Raw genomic sequence first — 17423 nt, 5'->3', positions numbered from 1 at the left:
GCTCAATCCCTGGAAGTCGGAACCAGTGTCTTATGCTTTTCTCTATCATCCCTTGACTCTGCATGGGACATATGGATGGTCAAAATGTGCAAATATTGAGTTCTTTCTATATTCTATTAATATCTTGAATAAAGTGGAATTGGTGCTGATGCTGCATTAACATATTGGGATCTGATACACTAGAGCCCAGAGCATGCATACTATCTTGTTACCTTTGCAGGTAGCAAGAATTGATATGTTTCTGTATCTGTAATTCATCAGTTTTCTAAGTTTTTTTCCTGTACCAGGAGAGATGTTTCCTTTCTTAATTTCCTTGAATTGTGGATAAGTCCATGATTTCTGAGGTAGATATGGTTTCATGTCTAAGACAGAACCTCTTGTAGAGTATTTTTCATTAGTTTATGTCTTTTCATATTCTCTTTTCATTTATTATATGATAATGGCCAATAGCTAGCACCATACTAGATGCTTTGCAATTATCACATTTAATCTTCCTAATAATCCTGGGAAGTAAGAGTGATTATTATCTCCATTTTACAGATGAGGAAACTGAGGAAGACTTGCCTAAGGTCACACAACTGGGAAGTATCAGAAATAGAATTTCATCTCTAGTGTTCCTGACTACAGGCTCAGTGTTCTTTCCATTGTGTCACCTAGTTATGCCTTCCCCACCCCATGCCCATCACCTGATTTCCATAACCATGCTATACCTTTTGTTTTTGCTATAGCAAAGTATACCTAGGGATATACTTAAGTCACTCTAGCCTTCTAGTCCTCTGCAATTTTTTTAAAAAAAGAGAAACCATTACTTTCTATGATAGTCTCACTAGGTGTCTGTCCATCCAAAAATTTGGGATTATAACTTTCTTTTGTTTGGAATATAATTGCCAAATTCTGAAAGCACCATGAGTGTCAATACTTCAGAGCCATAGACTATCTTTTTTTTTGAATAAAGCTTTTATTTTCAAAATGCACGCATAGATAGTTTTCAACATTCATCCTGGCAAAATCCTGTGTTCCAAATTTTTTTCCCCTTTCTTCCTTCAATAAGTCCCCTAGATGGCAAGTAATCCAGTATATGTTAAACACTTGCACTTCTTGTATACATATTTCCATAATTATCATGCAGCACAAGAAAAATCAGATCAAAAAGGAAAAAAGTGAGAAAGAAAACAAAAAGCAAGCAAATAGCAACAGCAACAAAAATGTTGTGATCCACACTCAGTCTCCATAGTCCTCTTTTTGGGTGAAAATGACTGTTGCCATCATAAGACCATTGGAACTGGCCTGAATTGTTGAAAAGAGTCACTTCCATCAGAGTTGGTCATCACATAATTTTCTTGTTACTGTGTCCAGGGTTCTCTTTGTTCTATTCACTTCACTTAGCATCAGTTCATGTAAATCTCTCCAGGCCTTTCTGAAATCATCCCTATTCATTTTCAAAGAAATATAAAAAAGTAGTAAAAATGGTTTTTAAAATTAAATTTATGCTTCTGTTAAATGCTTTTTGTTTTGGCCTTTATCATGCAGGCATGTGAGAAACTTTTGGCTCAGGCAGAATCTTGTGACATCATTGGTTTTTCTTGCTTCCTGTCTCACCTTTTGGTTGGGTATATAAATGAGTATGAGGCAAGTCATTTAATCTTAAAAGACATATTTGTTTTCTTTGCCCTTTATGTCCCATAAGCAGCAGACTGGATGCTTACAAATTCTGACTGTAAGGGCAGGTTAATATGAAATGCAATAGACCAGCAATATTGTCCGTAGAGTTTATGTGTTTTTAAGGGAAGAACCTAATGAGGCAGTCTATTTTTTCTGTAAGGCTCACCTTAGAAAGGAAAGATCCATTTCATTACTTGGTGAAAGTTCATACAAGATTGAGTGTATACTTGTTGACACAAGGTTCAGTGAAGAGTTCTGCCTCCTTATTTTTAAATTAAAAAATTAATTCATGTTTTTTAAAAATACTTAGGGAGAAGTGCTTCAAATAGCTGCCAACCAGTGCTGCCCAGAATGTGTCTTGAGAACCACAGGATTGTGCCATCATGAGGGGAAGACCCATGGGGTAAGTGCTTTCCGGCAGTTGGGTTATTTTCTGATTTTATTGTTCATCATGGCAAGACAGAGATGTTCTTGTGGACTTCATGAAGGTGCTCTGGTGCAGGTCAAAAATTGCTAAGCATATTTTCAGAAGATTTAGATTGGAATTCTACTTCTTATGAATTGAGTCAAATTCTTAAACTTCTCTGTTCCTGATTTTTCTCATCTGGGGAATGGGATAATAATAATAATGGTGCTTGTCTCCTCAGATTGTCAGCAGATAGCACTTTCCAGACCTTTAAGGCATTATGTAATTGTGAATTTTTATTTTGTTGATGAGGGTAGCTTTCATTGTTGGCTACATAATGGGGCATCAGTTCAAAACTTGCATTTCCAGACTGGGTTTTCAGGTTTCTTGAGAAAAGTCTTCAGAATCATACTGTTTTGTTTATTCTATTGGCATTTTTTTTTATCAATGCTTCCAAGTTGGCTAGCAGGTGGTCTGGGACCATCAATGGGGAAGAGGCTATGATGTTTGAAGTTGCTTGGATGTCGTCCCAGGATTTTTTATCTTTTATTCTTTTATAGCAGGCCCTTTTGGATGCAATTTTAGAAATGTAAAAAATGAAAGAAGGGCCTTTCTAAGAGCCTACAGTAAAAATCACATATAAATGGAATGGATCCTTCATTACTAGGCATATACCCCAAGAAGATCAGAAACAGAAAGTCCTCACATATGCCAAAGTATTCACATTGGCACTTTTTATAGTTGTAAAAAACTAGCCCATCAAGTGTGGAATGGCTCAACAAACTGTGGTCATGAATGTAATAGAATTTTATAGAACTGTAAAGTGTAATGAATATGAGAAGTTCAGAGATGCATAGGAAGACTTATATAAACTGATGAATAATAAATTCAATAGAACTAGGAAAACAGTGACTATAATAGTATATAAATGGATTAAAAAAACAAAACCACAGCTTCCTGGCTATCTCCAAACCATGATACCAAACCTTCAGCCATTTTTTCTTCCCTTTTCTTCTTGCCCCAACTTGGACTCCCTCTTAGATTCTGTTAGGTTAGTCAGGCCTCTGGCTTAATTCCTGGCCATCTTCAAACCATTTCAGAACACGTGTGAGTATATTTCCACCTCCCCCACCCCTTCTCAGCTCTTCTCCATGTCTTGTCTTCATCAGTTGGATATAAATTCTTTGAGGGTAGAGACCATCTCATTTGCTTATAATTGTATTTCTATAGTGCATGAAACATGGAAAGCACTTAATGTACACACACACACAGATTCATGTATACATACCCACATCCCCACAGATTTGACAAAGATACTGGAGCAGTATGTGCATTTCCTTCTTCAGAATTCCCATTTTACAAATGAGGCAAATAGGGATTAAGTAACTTTCTCAGTGTCAAATATCTAGCGGATGTTGGAGACTGGATTCAGATTTAGATCTTCCTGATTCCAGGCCTGGTCAGGTCATGGACTGTTACATGTATTGTCAGACTTGATTGATGTGTTGGTTACTTTTACTAAATTGCTTTTTTGTCTTTTTTAAATTTTCTGTTATGAGGACTAGCTTTTTGAGCATGGGAAATGGGAAGGGCTGTGTTTGGAAATAAAGGGGATATAAAATAAGAAAAGAGCTATACAAATTAATAAAGGGAATAATATGGATCTATCATTTTCTTGCACACTTGACCATACTGCAGGCATGGTAGGATAAGAATTGAAATTCAGTACAGCATAAAAAGACTGTAGTTTGGGTTAATGCCTTACTTTCTGATAATGATAAAGGTGAGGGCTTAGACTAGTTAGTCTGCTATGTCTGCTCCAGGCTACTCTTTAACCTGAAACTTAGGAGTTATAATATACATTTACTTGAGGGCCTGAGTTGAAACCTTGGTGTTTGGTAATGGTTCTACATGCTAGTTTTCCAGCTTCTAGAGGATAATACCAGAGGAAACGTCAATGCTGTGTGTTTGTTGGGAATTTGGGAAGATCATGTTGCCTTGTATATGATAAGGCTTATAGTCTGTTACAAGTAGGATTGTAGATTCACAAAATCATAGAGGTTCTTCATGTGAACAGAATGGGAAAAATAACTCATGAGAAGAATCTTCTTATTTTTTGATGATCAAAATATGGGTTCAAGTGAAAGAGGGCTTTTGGTGCATTCCTGGACCACTGAAAGTGGTATCTTTCCTGTGGACAATACTGGAGACCTCTTTTTGGGAGATTGGAGAACTGGCATGAATTGGAATTTTGTGTTGGTTTATCATGTAAAATATCATTAGTGGGAGCCTTTTCCTTCTCATTGACTGTATAACTGGAACTATCTGGGGTTTTATCCCAGCCTGTCACAGCACAGGAGATTTTTGCTGCTTTTGAATCTTTGTTCTTGCTTTTGGGCCAGATTGCACCTAAAATAGAAAAGCATAAACAAAATGCCAAGACCCCCTGCTTATTTCTTGGGACCACATACCTTCAGTGGTATGGTGGTGATAAAATTACCAAATAGTGTGAGTGAAGAAGCCCTTCACCCTCCTATGGGAATGCAGCAAAATGTCCTAATATCATTCAATCAGATGGTGCTAAAGAGTTAGACAATTACAGCTTATACAGATAATAGGGAGAAAAAAGCAATTCTGAACTACATAGTAGATGATTGTAGAATGTTTTCTACTGCCCCAGAGGGGCAGAAACTTACTCCTAGATGCATAAACTTACATTACTTGCCCTTTCCACAGGGACTACAGATATTGATACTATATCTGTAAGGAAGAAGAGATTTTTTTTAACCGGATAATTTTATTATATATTTAAATGGAATAGCAAGTTGTATATAAAGGGATTTGCAGTTTTATGTACAATCATCTTTTAAAAATTATACTGTTATGGAAATGCTTGTTTTATTCCATAAATTAGAAATTTTAAAAAAATGCTAGCTTTTTATTTTCAAAGTATATGCAAAGATAGTTGTCAACATTCATTCTTGCAAAATCTTGTATTCCAAATTTTTTCCCTCCCTTCCCCCCATCCCTTCTCCTAGATAGCAAGTAATTCAATATGTTAAACATGTACAATTAAGAACTTCTTGAGGAGTTTTAACTTAACTTATTCTGGAGTAAAGTAACAAGAGTCTGAGTCAGTGACAAGAAAGGATTAAGGAGGACTTCTTTTCTGAAAGACAGAATGAGTTAACTGTCAAGGAGGGAGAATTTGAAGAAACTTGTGTGACACTGGATTTGAACTCGCATATTCCTGACTCTAGGTCCAGTGCTTTATCCACTGTACTCTGTAACTGTCTAATAATCAGTGGAGTACTGTCTTGAGAGAAATAATTTGTTGGAGTACCCTCATTTCAATGCTGGTGATTTTTAGACTGTTTTTCTCTTTTTAAATTTATTTTCTGGGGCTATTACCAAATGCTGTCACTTTTTTCTTCTTAGATTTGCTCTAGTTTCTGTTAAGTGGCTTAAGTTCACATCTCAGTTTGGTTTATAGCTCACCATGCCCCTGGCATACCATATTTCTCCCGAATCTTTTCCTTTTTAGCATATTCAGAAAACAGAAATCAAAATAAAATTCTCTTATTTCTAAACATTACTGATTCTTCCTTTATTACCTTTGACTTCTATCTTATAAAATATTTATGGATATCATTCTATTAAGAGAACATATCCTAAAATTCATTATTTTAGGGGCTTTGGTAAAACTAGTATTTTAATAACTGTGAATTGTTTGGCCCAGCATAATTTGAAGTTATGCTTCCAAAGTTACTAAGCTATGTATACCTTTTGACCCACTAAAAGGGCTACATGTGAAAGAGACTTTTTTAAAACAAGGGAATGGACTCATGGATACAAATATATTTATAATAGCTCCTTATTTTATGGTGGCAAAGAACTAAAAATTAAAGATATGCCCAATGATTGGAAATAAGTTATGGTATATGAATGTAACAGAATGCTATTTTGCTACAAGAAATGACAAAAGAAATAGGCTCAGAGAAAACACATATGAACTGATGAAAAATGAAGTAAACAGAATCCAGGAGAGCAATTTATAAAAAGACAACAATACTGTTACTGTTCGTAAAGACAAACAACTTTGAAAAACTTAAGATCTTTGATCAATACAGGAAACCACCATGACTTCAGAAAACTGATGATGAATCCATCTGACAATAGAAAGGTGATGGATTCAGGGTCCAGAATAAGACAAATATTTTTGAATGTGGCCAACGTGGGAAATGGTTTTATTCTACCATGCGTATTTGTTATAAGAGTTTTCTTTTTCTTTCTAGCTGGGGAATGGGTAGGAGGGAGAAAATAAATATTTTTTTAATTGAAATTAAAATAAAATAAAATGCTGCATTGATCCATGTAAAACTTCACCTAAATTTTATACAAGGACCACAGTTGCTTTCAGAATAAGCATTGTCAAGTCAAGACAAATCCTTCCTTGCGTGAGTACCTTCTACAAGTCAAGGGGACACCTGAACTACTTGGCTGGCTCCAGGGCCACTTGAGATTCTCTGATGTTCTTGATTGGGAGGATTGTTTCATACCTGACCGACCCCCAGCTATCCCTCCAAATTAACTTTTGGACAGGTGCCCAATGTGAGATAGGGAGGAAATGGTGCACCATTGCCAAGGAGGTGATGGAGACAAGCCCCAGAGTGTTTGTTTAAAGAACCTTGGCAGGCTTTTTCTTGCTCTCTGTGCACACATATTCTTGTGGAAGGCAGGGCCACAAGGGCCATTAATTCTCTTTTTTTCTCAGTGCTAATTTAATCCTAGCACCAGATAACATCGCGTCTGGAAAGATAGCTCTGAAAGTTTTGCTGAAAGAAAAAAAATATGACAAGTGGTGATAGCCTCATCTGCTAGAATATAGGAATTTGGGTGTGGTCTGTTCCCTCTGCTTGCCTGGGAGGTTAAAAGGCAACTGGATTTATGTATGTGAGGAAAGAAATGAATATGAATTCTGTGGGCCTGTTCCTCTTAAAGTGGAGACTTTAATATACAGCATTCTTAGTTCCTCATTAGTATTCTTGATCTACAACTTAATAACTGTAGGGAATTATGCAAAGAAAAGTTATTTTTCTTAATTCCAGTAAGTGAGACAAATACTTTTATCTTTCCTTTAGATGTGTGTTGAGAGCCAACTCAGCTCATGGGATCTTTATAGAGATGAACATTGTTTAGCCACACTTGCTTTTATATAGCGAAAGCTTACCCTTCCCCATTTTAAAAAAGTGAATGGAATCAAGATGTCACCCAAAATATCTTGTGTTCTTGGAATCTTTGCTCTGTTATTTACTAATTCCCTACCCATCCTCCACCGAAATCTACCTCTGTTGTACTAACTTTCACAAAAGATGTTTGAACAACATTTTGAAAATCTAAATAACAACCCACAGCTCTTATGACAATTTCTTATAAAACACTGAAAAATTAAAAACAACATCTTCTATATGTAGTGCCCCTTGAACTCAAAGTATGGTGCTTAATAAATTGTACTGGTTCTCAGGATACCAGTGTCAGGGACTAGTCTGATCCTATGAAAAGCAGGCGTTACACTGGTTGCATCAAGGTCACGTGCATGGTTAATATCAGTGCATGTAAGGGATCCAGGCTTACTTACCTTCTCTGTGCAATTTCCTAAGCATCATTTTTGCAATAATTTTGACATTTAACAGTACCTTTCCTCTGTGGAATGCGCTAAATTTTCCATAAATCTGAGGCTTATCATGTAGGGAGAACACTGTTTAGACTTATGTCTCTTGAGTTTCCTTAGGATTGACAGTTAATTGCCAACAATTTGCCATTGTAATTAATTTTTATGATCTCTTTGATGAAAGTTGGTATGAATTACAAATGGTTTACAAATGACTATAATTCCTTCTCACAAGAATTTCTTGTAAGTCCTTATTTTAATAAAGTGAAATGCCAAGATATTTGGAAGCAGTAGTCTTAAGTTTTCAGGAATTACTAAAATTCCTTACCTGAGATTATTAATTAGTTCTAGAAAAATACAACTTGAGGCCAAACAACAATCCTGAACCAGTTAATACCATTAAAACTCATATGACACATAGTGACTTTGTTAATCCCGGATAGGTCACTCTTTAGCCTATCTGTGCTTTAGGCAATTCTACATTGCAAAGAAGGTGTCATGTTACACTGATAGAGGGAATATCTTCACCCTAAGTTTCTCTATAGAGTATAATCAAAGGTCCAGTTCCTAACCTCCATCCCAATGAATAGTAAAAAATTGAACATGGAAAAAGGAAGAGTTGATAGCGTTAAGTTCCCTATTGCTCCTTTCCTCCCTCTTTATCCTATCCATGTATTGTTATTACTTTTCCAAGTTGTGTTGTATTTATCTCTTAAATTGTTTTATTTCCCCCTCTTTCTTACCCCATTAAAATATAACTTCTTGTTTTTGTTTTATTTTTGAATCCCTAGTACCTCGTATACTGTGTTGTGTTTAGCACGTTCTTAAAACAATGTTTATGGAACGAAATTGAGTTACCATTTCTAAGACAGTTTAACTAGTATAAATCAGTTACCACTATGTGGAAGCCAAAAAAAAAAAAAAAAAAAAAGGCATAGAAACCAATAGGCACTTGGTTTCCTTGCCAAGTGAAGAGATAGATGGTAGCTAAGGGCAACAGTCATTTAAAACATAAATTTCCATGTAAAATCTTAGCTTCATTCTTACAAGTCAGTTGAAATGCAATGTGCAGATAAGAGTCAATATGGCATTCCATCTCCAGACACCAAACATTTTCTTGGGTTATCCCTCTTGCTTGAAACTTTTTTCCTCTTCTTCTTCCACTGTCCCCTTCTCTATTTCTTTAGGTCTTAGCTAAAATTTTACCTTGTGAAAGCTTCTCCTGGTCCTTTTTAATCTAAATGCCTTCCTTTTCAGACTATCTCCAATTTATTCTGTCTTTATCTAGTACATGCATAGTTGTTTTATTGCTGTCTGGATAAATGCTAGTTTATTGCTTGACAATAGTCTTCTGGTGATGCTGTGAAGCTGCGTATTATGGAACACTACCATCTCAGAAAAATCCACATTACCTAGAAGACATAAAATGAACATAATTGAGTTTTTAACATTATCAAATAATAATCACATATAAATTGATTGTAAAAGATGGCATCAGAGATTCATAATTGGCTAAAAAAAAGACTTGAAGAGGGAGAAGATGAGAGGAAAGGTCAAAGTAGGCTTATGGTCCCCCCTTTAAGTATAGGAAGAACAGAGAAGGCAGCCTAGAAGAAATAACAGAAAAGCAAGTACAAATTTGAAAGTTATTGATTCAATTTATTATATTTAAAAGGAAAAGCAAGTTGCACATGATAGATTTGTAGTTTTATGCATAATTTTCTTTTGTTCTATAATGCATATGTAAAAGCATATTTTATTTGTTTCTTAAAAATTAAATCCAAAGAAAAAAAGGGAAAACTTGTACATCAAGGGGAAAAAAAAAGGACATGTGTGGGGTTACTGACAGACAGCCTTCATGTCCCATTGATATATATGTTGTTATCTCATGACCTAGAAATAGTCATTGGTCCCTGTCCATCCTGGAAATCATTTTTCTGATTAATTGGGCATTCCACTATCCACCACTCATAGGGTACCAGTGATGATTTGCTGACATTACTATAGATTTACCCAGCAAGCATTTTCTGATTGGATGAATTTATCACTTTTTATCAAGTAGCATCCTGATTGTCTTTACAGCTGAATGCCTCTGACTTAAAGATAGGGTTTTGTTGTAATGCATTCAAACTGTTATTACCAAATGCTGATTAGGGCCAAGTTATGAGCTTGTCCCTCGCTTATGCTGTAGGTTATTTTGTTTTGGTGAATTTTTAGATTTGGGTTTTTTAAGAACTGTGGGTTGTTATTTAGATTTTCAAAATGCTGTTTAAAATCCAAGAGTTTTGTTTTTATTTGTATATGACCAGAAAATGTCATTGTTTGAGAAATATCTTTTATTAAAACTATGCATCATGAAATTCCTTTTTTAATCATTTTACAAATTTTAAAGTTATTTATAGCAGAAATCATTATGCTAGGACAGAAACTACCATTGGAACTATAGCTAGTCTTTTTGATTTAAAATAAACTAAATAAATATAACCTTTAAAAGAAAAGCAAGCTGTATATGAGATTTGTAGTTTCATGTAGTCTTCTTGTTAAACAAGTGTATGTAAAAGCTAATTTTATTTTATCTTTTAAGTCATACCAAAAAAGAAAAAAAAATTAAAGTTTAAAAGAAGTAAAGAAAAAGACATAGTATAGCTAAAAAGAAGGATATAATTCAGAAAGTTATTTATTAAGCACCTACTATGTGCTGAGCACTGTACTTAAAGAGAGGGATACAAATATAAGCAAAAAGTCATATCTAATTCTTTGTTTGGAGTTTTCTTGGCAAAGATACTTGAGTGGTTTGCCATTTCCTTTTCAACTCATTTTGCAGATGAGGAAACTGAGACAAACAGAATTAAGTGACTGCTCAGTGTTACAAAGCTAGAAGTGTCTGAGAAAGTTAGATTTGAACTGAAGATAAATCTTTAGGTCTGCACTATGGCATCACCTAGCTGTCCCACAATATTCCTAGGTGCACAATATAGCTAACATTTATATAATGTTTTATTATTTGTAAAGTGTTTTTATACACACACACATATATATGTATTTCCTCATTTGATCCTTACAATAACCTTGTTTATCCCCATTTTATAGATATAGAAATTGAGTGTGGAAAAGATTATATGACTTACTCAGGCTCATCCTTCTAGTAAATATCTGAGGCAGGATTTGAACTCAGGTCTTTTTGATTCCCAAGTTTAGTGCTTTTGCCAATCATATCACCTAACTTCTCCTAGAGGAAAAGGCTGCTGAAAAAGCAAATACAGATCTTTATGTCAAGATCACAGTGCCTTGCAATCTGCACATGCTTACTAAATGTTAAAATTTGTAGTATTGGGGGCAGTTGGGTGGTACAGCGATAGAGTACTGGCCCTGGAGTCAAGAGGACCCAAGTTCAAATGTGGCCTCAGACAGTTGATACTTACTAGCTGTGCGACCCAGGGCAAGCCACATAACCCCAAATGCCTTACTACTTCTGCTCCCCTCCATAATAATAGTGCTGAATAAAAATTAAGAAAAGTAAAAATGAAAGACATTCATGAACATACTATTCAATATAGAAAGAAGAGGTGAATTAATTTTAATATCTGTTTTTTATATTTTAGTTATCTGTTTTGGGAAGCCTTAATTTTGTTTTCTAAAGCAGAATGTTGATTTCTCTAGTTCAATGAGAAAACTGAATTTATCCTTTTCCAAAGGAAGAAATTTACTTTAATTAATAGAAATATATATATATATATATATATATATATATATATATATACACACACACACACATACACACACATATATGTATAATGAAATAATTAATATAGGGATTATAATATAATAATAATAGGATTCTGGTTGTTTGGTTTATTGAAAATCTATAATCTTGGCCTAAATTTTCTTTCTTCTTTTCTTGCAGCATGGGACAGAGTGGACAACCTCTCAATGCACCATTTGCTCTTGCAGTCATGGAGAAGTTAGATGCACCCGTAGGTCATGTCCAAGTCTTTCATGTGGGCCTGAAGAGCTGGAATCCATCCCTGAAAATGCCTGCTGTCCAAAATGCATGGGTCCTGGAAGTGAGTATTTCTTAAATATCATTATTAAGGAACATGAGTAAGATTTGTGATCTTTTGTCTTCCTTTATTGCCTTCCCTTATGATGAGTTTTCCTAACTCTGACTCATTACTGGAGCCAATGTGCAACTAAACATTTCCTTAAATAGTTCTCTTTCACTGTACTGGCATCCTGAATGTCCTCCCTTTATAGATAAAGAAGGTCAAAAGGCAAATATTCTGATAAGGGACCTGATGGGCATGGTTAATACCAAATAAATCATGAGGACAATTCTTTTTTTTTTTTTTTAATAGCTTTTTATTTACAAGTTATATGCATGGGTAATTTTACAGCATTGACAATTACCAAACTTTTTGTTCCAATTTTTCCCCTCCTTCCCCCCACCCCCTCCCCTAGATGGCAGGATGACCAGTAGATGTTAAATATATTAAAATATAAATTAAATACACAATAAATATACATGACCAAACCATTATTTTGCTGTACAAAAAGAATCGGACTAGAGGACAATTATTAATATAGTTCTCTTAACCTTCTTAACCCTAGCATGATACTAGCTCTGGGAATTTTATGCCAAACTTCTAGGCTGGAGATACACTTGGGGAAATATATCCATTTTCTATGCAGATGCCTTTTTAGCCCTGGTGATTAGTGCTTTAATTGCACAACTTTCTGTAAGATATACGTGGCAGAGGATCTCATTTATTTTTTTGTTACGTAGAGAAATCAGCCTACCAAAATGGAGTATTCAGCAATATAATGGGCAGAATAGGACTGCTTTTTCCTTTCCCATCCTCTGTACTTTTCCTTCTTTGATGAAATTTTGACAATATTCTCCACTCTTATGCCTTATAGACTTTCTAACCATTCAGTTCTTTTTCTTTATTTTTTGAAGACAGACCTGCTTTTTTAAATTCAATAATTAATTTTTAAATTCAATTTAATTTAAATTTGCATTTTCTTTACCATTCCAGGGCTGAGTATTTTTGCTCCTCATAAGATTTTTTCAGCTTTCAGCCCCATCCCACAAATTTGGGAAAATATTCAGAAAGTTGTAAAAGGATACTTCTTAGATGCTTTCATTTTCAGTCCACTGAAAGTGATTGTCAATGGGCATAGGTGAATAACATTTGAAAGGAAGGATGCTTCTGGAAACATTGGAGAATTTTGAATTTATCTTAGTTTTTTCCCAATTCTTAGTGCTTTAGACATATTTTTTTTCTTGGCCACATATGAGAGATTAATATTTTGGGAACATGAAAGGAAGGGAATAGGTAGGTAGGACATTGCTTCAGGGCTACATTATTTGAACTGCAGACATTACAGAGAAAGGAAGGATTGCCTGAATGAGGGGAATGTGGGGGAGGAGGCAGGATCATACCCATAAAACATGATACTTATATCCTCTAGAGCACTGTTCCTTTGATGGTCGTTTGCTTCTGGATGGTGAAGAATGGCAGCTGAGCCAATGTTCTAAATGTGTGTGCAGAAATGGGACTACCCAGTGCTTCACTGCTCAATGTCAGCCGTTGCTCTGTGGCCAGGTAAGTGGGAGCCATCTAACAAAGATGTTGAAGGAGTCAGTTTCATTTTAAAATGTTTGTGGGCCATGGAATGACTAGAAAAAAAATATAAACTTATCTTTAAAGAAAAATTATATTGTTGGTAAAAACAAAACTCTTTTTATCTGTGACATTTCTTTTACCCTTAATAACTTTAAAAAATAGGTCTAGTGCTAATTGTTACATTGTGAGACTGGGTCTTGGGAATCATGGATTTTGAGAGCTTAAAGACTAGAAATGCAATCTCCTTGTGCAATTTCCTCATTTAAATGAGGAAAATAGAGTCACACAGTTCATTTCTGACAGAGTCAAATTTTCTCTCTACAATCTAGGGGCTTTTGTTTTCTCTACAATACTTGTCTTGCTTGAGTAGATACAGAAATAACCAACAAGTTGGTGAAATTCAGGATCACACAAAGATAATCTTGCAGTGTTGGGAATATTGGTTTCTAGTTTGACCCTGCTTCGTTGTAACTATTGTCTAGCTTTAAGATACATTGTGCGAACACTTGTAACATGGATAACTTTGTAGGTGATTTTATTTAAATTTTTTAACATAGAAAGGAAAAAAGAGAATAGGCATTTATCCAATGCTTGCTGTATGCCATGCAATGGACCACATTCTTTAAAAAAACAAATTTTTCACATTTAATCTCCACCCCAACCTGCAAGATAAGGTGTTATTATTGTCCCTATTTGGAGAGCTATATCACATAGCGAAGAAGACTGAAACTGGATTTGAATTTAAGTCTTCCTGACTTCAGGTCCAGTGCTCTATCCATTGTGCCACCTGGCTGTCAATGAGATTATGGGATTCTTTAATTCTTGAAATAGTTTTCCTTTAAGAGTGCAGTGCCCCCATGATCTGGAAAATCTACATAAAATTTTTTGACCTTTCATATCAGAGAAGAAATCTGATATTTTTTTCTTTTATAGAGTGTTTATAACCCCTTATTGTAAAATTTGGATTGATATTATATAATACTGTACATGTATTTTGTTCATTTCTGAATTTCTAAATTTTTTCTGTGTTGTCTTCTGGCTTTTCAGTTTCTGTAAAACTCCTCAAAAATTCCCATTTAATTTCTTACACTGACCCATGAAATATTGAAATTGCAACAGGGAAAGTTGTGATGTAGAAGGGTAACTGTTTATTATTTCCTGGTTCATCAGATCATACGTTTCGTGTGAGCCATCCAGTTTGATACCTTCATTTTGTAGATGAGAAAACAGAAGCCAACATAGGGTATAAATAACCTAACTAATTTAAACCTGGATTCTTTTCACCCTACTCTTAAGGGAATCAGTCAATCTCATAGTATTTATTAAGTACCTAAGTACCCTTCTGTGTGTCAGGCACTGAGGTACATGTTGAAGATATAAAGAACTAATATTTCATAGCTAGCATTTCCTCTTTCTTCCTCAGCTATGTGACTTTAGACAAGTTACTTAGCCCTGTTGGCCTCAGTTTCTGTTTCTGTAAAATGAACTGGAAAAGGAAATGGCAAACTACTCTTTGCCAGGAAAATCCAAAATAGAGTCAGGAAGAATCAAACATGATTAATTGACTGTACAACAACAACAAATTTGTCCCCTCCCCAAATAACCATCTCTTTAAAACTGTAGTCCTTAAAGTCAGGAGAGAGCTAGCCCAGGAACTTACCTACCATCTCAGCATTTGTAGCTGTACTTTAAATAGCTCAAAGCCAACATTCAGTTGATACAAAGCCCCTTTCTTTGTCAGATACAAAAAAAATCAATTTGTGTTTTACAGAGTGACAATTAGGCAATATTTTCAAAGACAGACAAAAGGCAATTAAATGAGATGCTAAATGCCAAATGGCAAGGGAGATGGATCTATTGGAATGCTGAATGGTGTTTATATCCTGCCAGCTGGTCTATGTGCAACATTTCCTTGTTTCTTACAGAGTGGACCCAGCTGCAAAGTAATACATGAGTCACTTGGTGGGATGCTCATTGTCCTTTATAGTATGCCTTCAGTTCTTTGGGCACTTGTTCCCATTTATGCTTATTAAACACATTCCAGACTTAAGCCTGAGGTTTCAAACTGTTTGATGTATGAGGGATAATTAAGCAAATTTCTACTGTTTGTGTTTGTGTGTATGTGTGTGTGTGTGTATGGTGTGTGTGTGTGTGTGTGTGTGTGTGTGCATGCAGCAAATCCCTGTTGTCAATCTTTTACTTGGGGTTTTGCTAACATTTAATTTCCAATGAGAACACCATGTGTTGAAATGACTGAGAACTACAGCACACTAGTAATATTAGTTCATCTTATCTATCTACTATTATCTATCTTTTTATGGCTATGTGTCTGTCTTTATCTCTATTAAATAAATACCTATGCATCTACTTACCTGTCTGTCTTTGTCCATTCATCCATCCTTACACCTGTTTATTTTTCTGAGTCTGGACATCCTATTTTGCCCATTCTGGAAGTACAGTGGTCACTCATGTGCCAAGCCCACTGCTGAACAATGTGGAAATTTGAGCTGCTCCATTTATAATCTGGTCAGGTTTGCTCACTTTAGATAGCCTGGTATCTCTGCTCCTTAGGGCTCAACATTAGTATCAACCTTGGTGCATATACCTGGCCTGATTTTTGCCAGGCTGCAGTTCAGAATTCTCATATCCAGACAGTCCACCAGTGTCAACTTCCATAGTATGCAATTCTTTTCTTAGTCTCCTTGGTTGGTTCTATGCAGGGCAACGTTTGTAACAATTCTATAGCCAGGGCAGTAGTCTAGTGATTCAGGACTTTGAAATCTTGCCACCAGATCCTAATTTAACATAGAACTCACTCAATTTACTTCTTATTATTATTAGAACAGCTAAGTGACTCAAGTCTAAGTTCAGATGCTCAGATATTTAGACAATTCATTTCATTGCTGATTGCTTTAATTTTCTCCACTGTAAAATGGGGATAACAATAGCTTACAAGGTTGTTGTGAGAATCAAATGAAATAATAGTTGTAAAAAAAAAGCGGTGCATAGTAGGCATTCTATTAATGCTAGCTTATTATTATTACCAATGATAATAATTCTGTGGTTCCATTGAAGACTACAGATTAGAAATATGCTATATATTTTTGTCAAAGTATAACATGGTGAAAGACATTCCATTATTCCTGCCTCTAAGACACTGTACAGTGTACCTTGAAGCTAAAAACCTCCAAGGGTATTAGAAATACCATGATCCCATTTTTCTATAGAAATATTGAGAAACCAAGCAAATTGTCTGAAAGCAAAAAAACAAACAGTTTTAACTGCAATGCCTTAGATATCTAAAGTCTGTCTTAGCTGAATAATAAATATTTCATCCAGGGGCAGCTAGTTAATGTAGTGGATAGAGCACCAGCCCTAAAGCCAGGAGAACCTGAGTTGAAATCTGGTCTCAGACACTTAACAATTCCTGGCTGTGTGACCTGGGGCAAGCCATTTAACTCCTATTGCCTCAGAAAAAAAATTATATATTTCATCCAGTGGGGTTCATGGTCTTCTGGGTCAAAGTCCTGTTTTAAAAATTAGTGAACTTCTGTGTTGATACAGTGTTTAAAAAGCACCCACCATGATATGTGAAGAAACCCACTTCTTCTGAGATAAGAAAGGAAGCTCTTTCTTCCTGAGGAATGGTCTCTCTAGTCTCTAAGCTATATATCCTTAATACTATCCTCCTACTCTTAACACCCTTTTTAAAGTATTATCTGTCTTCCTAGGAGCTCCTGAAAATGCCAAAGCTAAGAAAAGGTGGGAACTAGTCTGTCTGATCTGCCAATCCAGAAGATTTTTGTCTGAAAAATTCCCCTAAGGACCAAAGAGACAAATGATTAGATGCCAGGGTGGGGAAGAATTGAACAGGCTTAGGTATTGACAGATAACACCTACCTTTTGGCCTTGTTTTATTTCCTGGCATTTGTATGCGTGTTTGTTATCCTATGGACTTGTGCCAAGTGATTTGTAAAGATTACTCTAAATGAAACAGGGAGCTTATCAGGGTCTTGCCTTAGAAATGAAGCTGTCTATCCTGGATCACTGATGAGGT

At 35.4% G+C, this 17423-nt stretch overlaps 1 protein-coding gene across 1 annotated transcript in view; it reads left to right on the top strand.

Annotated features, from left to right (window-relative positions):
* FRAS1 (Fraser extracellular matrix complex subunit 1) overlaps positions 1-17423 on the top strand; it is a 483962-nt gene that overhangs the window by 148067 nt on the left and 318472 nt on the right. The window contains exons 4-6 of the mRNA XM_012552056.2: positions 1973-2065; positions 11644-11803; positions 13212-13345. Coding sequence (XP_012407510.1) covers positions 1973-2065; positions 11644-11803; positions 13212-13345 — 387 coding nt within the window. The remainder of the gene's footprint in view (positions 1-1972; positions 2066-11643; positions 11804-13211; positions 13346-17423) is intronic.

The sequence above is a fragment of the Sarcophilus harrisii genome, chromosome 6 (assembly GCF_902635505.1).
Source record: "Sarcophilus harrisii chromosome 6, mSarHar1.11, whole genome shotgun sequence".
NCBI lineage: Eukaryota > Metazoa > Chordata > Mammalia > Dasyuromorphia > Dasyuridae > Sarcophilus > Sarcophilus harrisii.
This window is presented reverse-complemented; position numbering and strand designations above follow the sequence as displayed.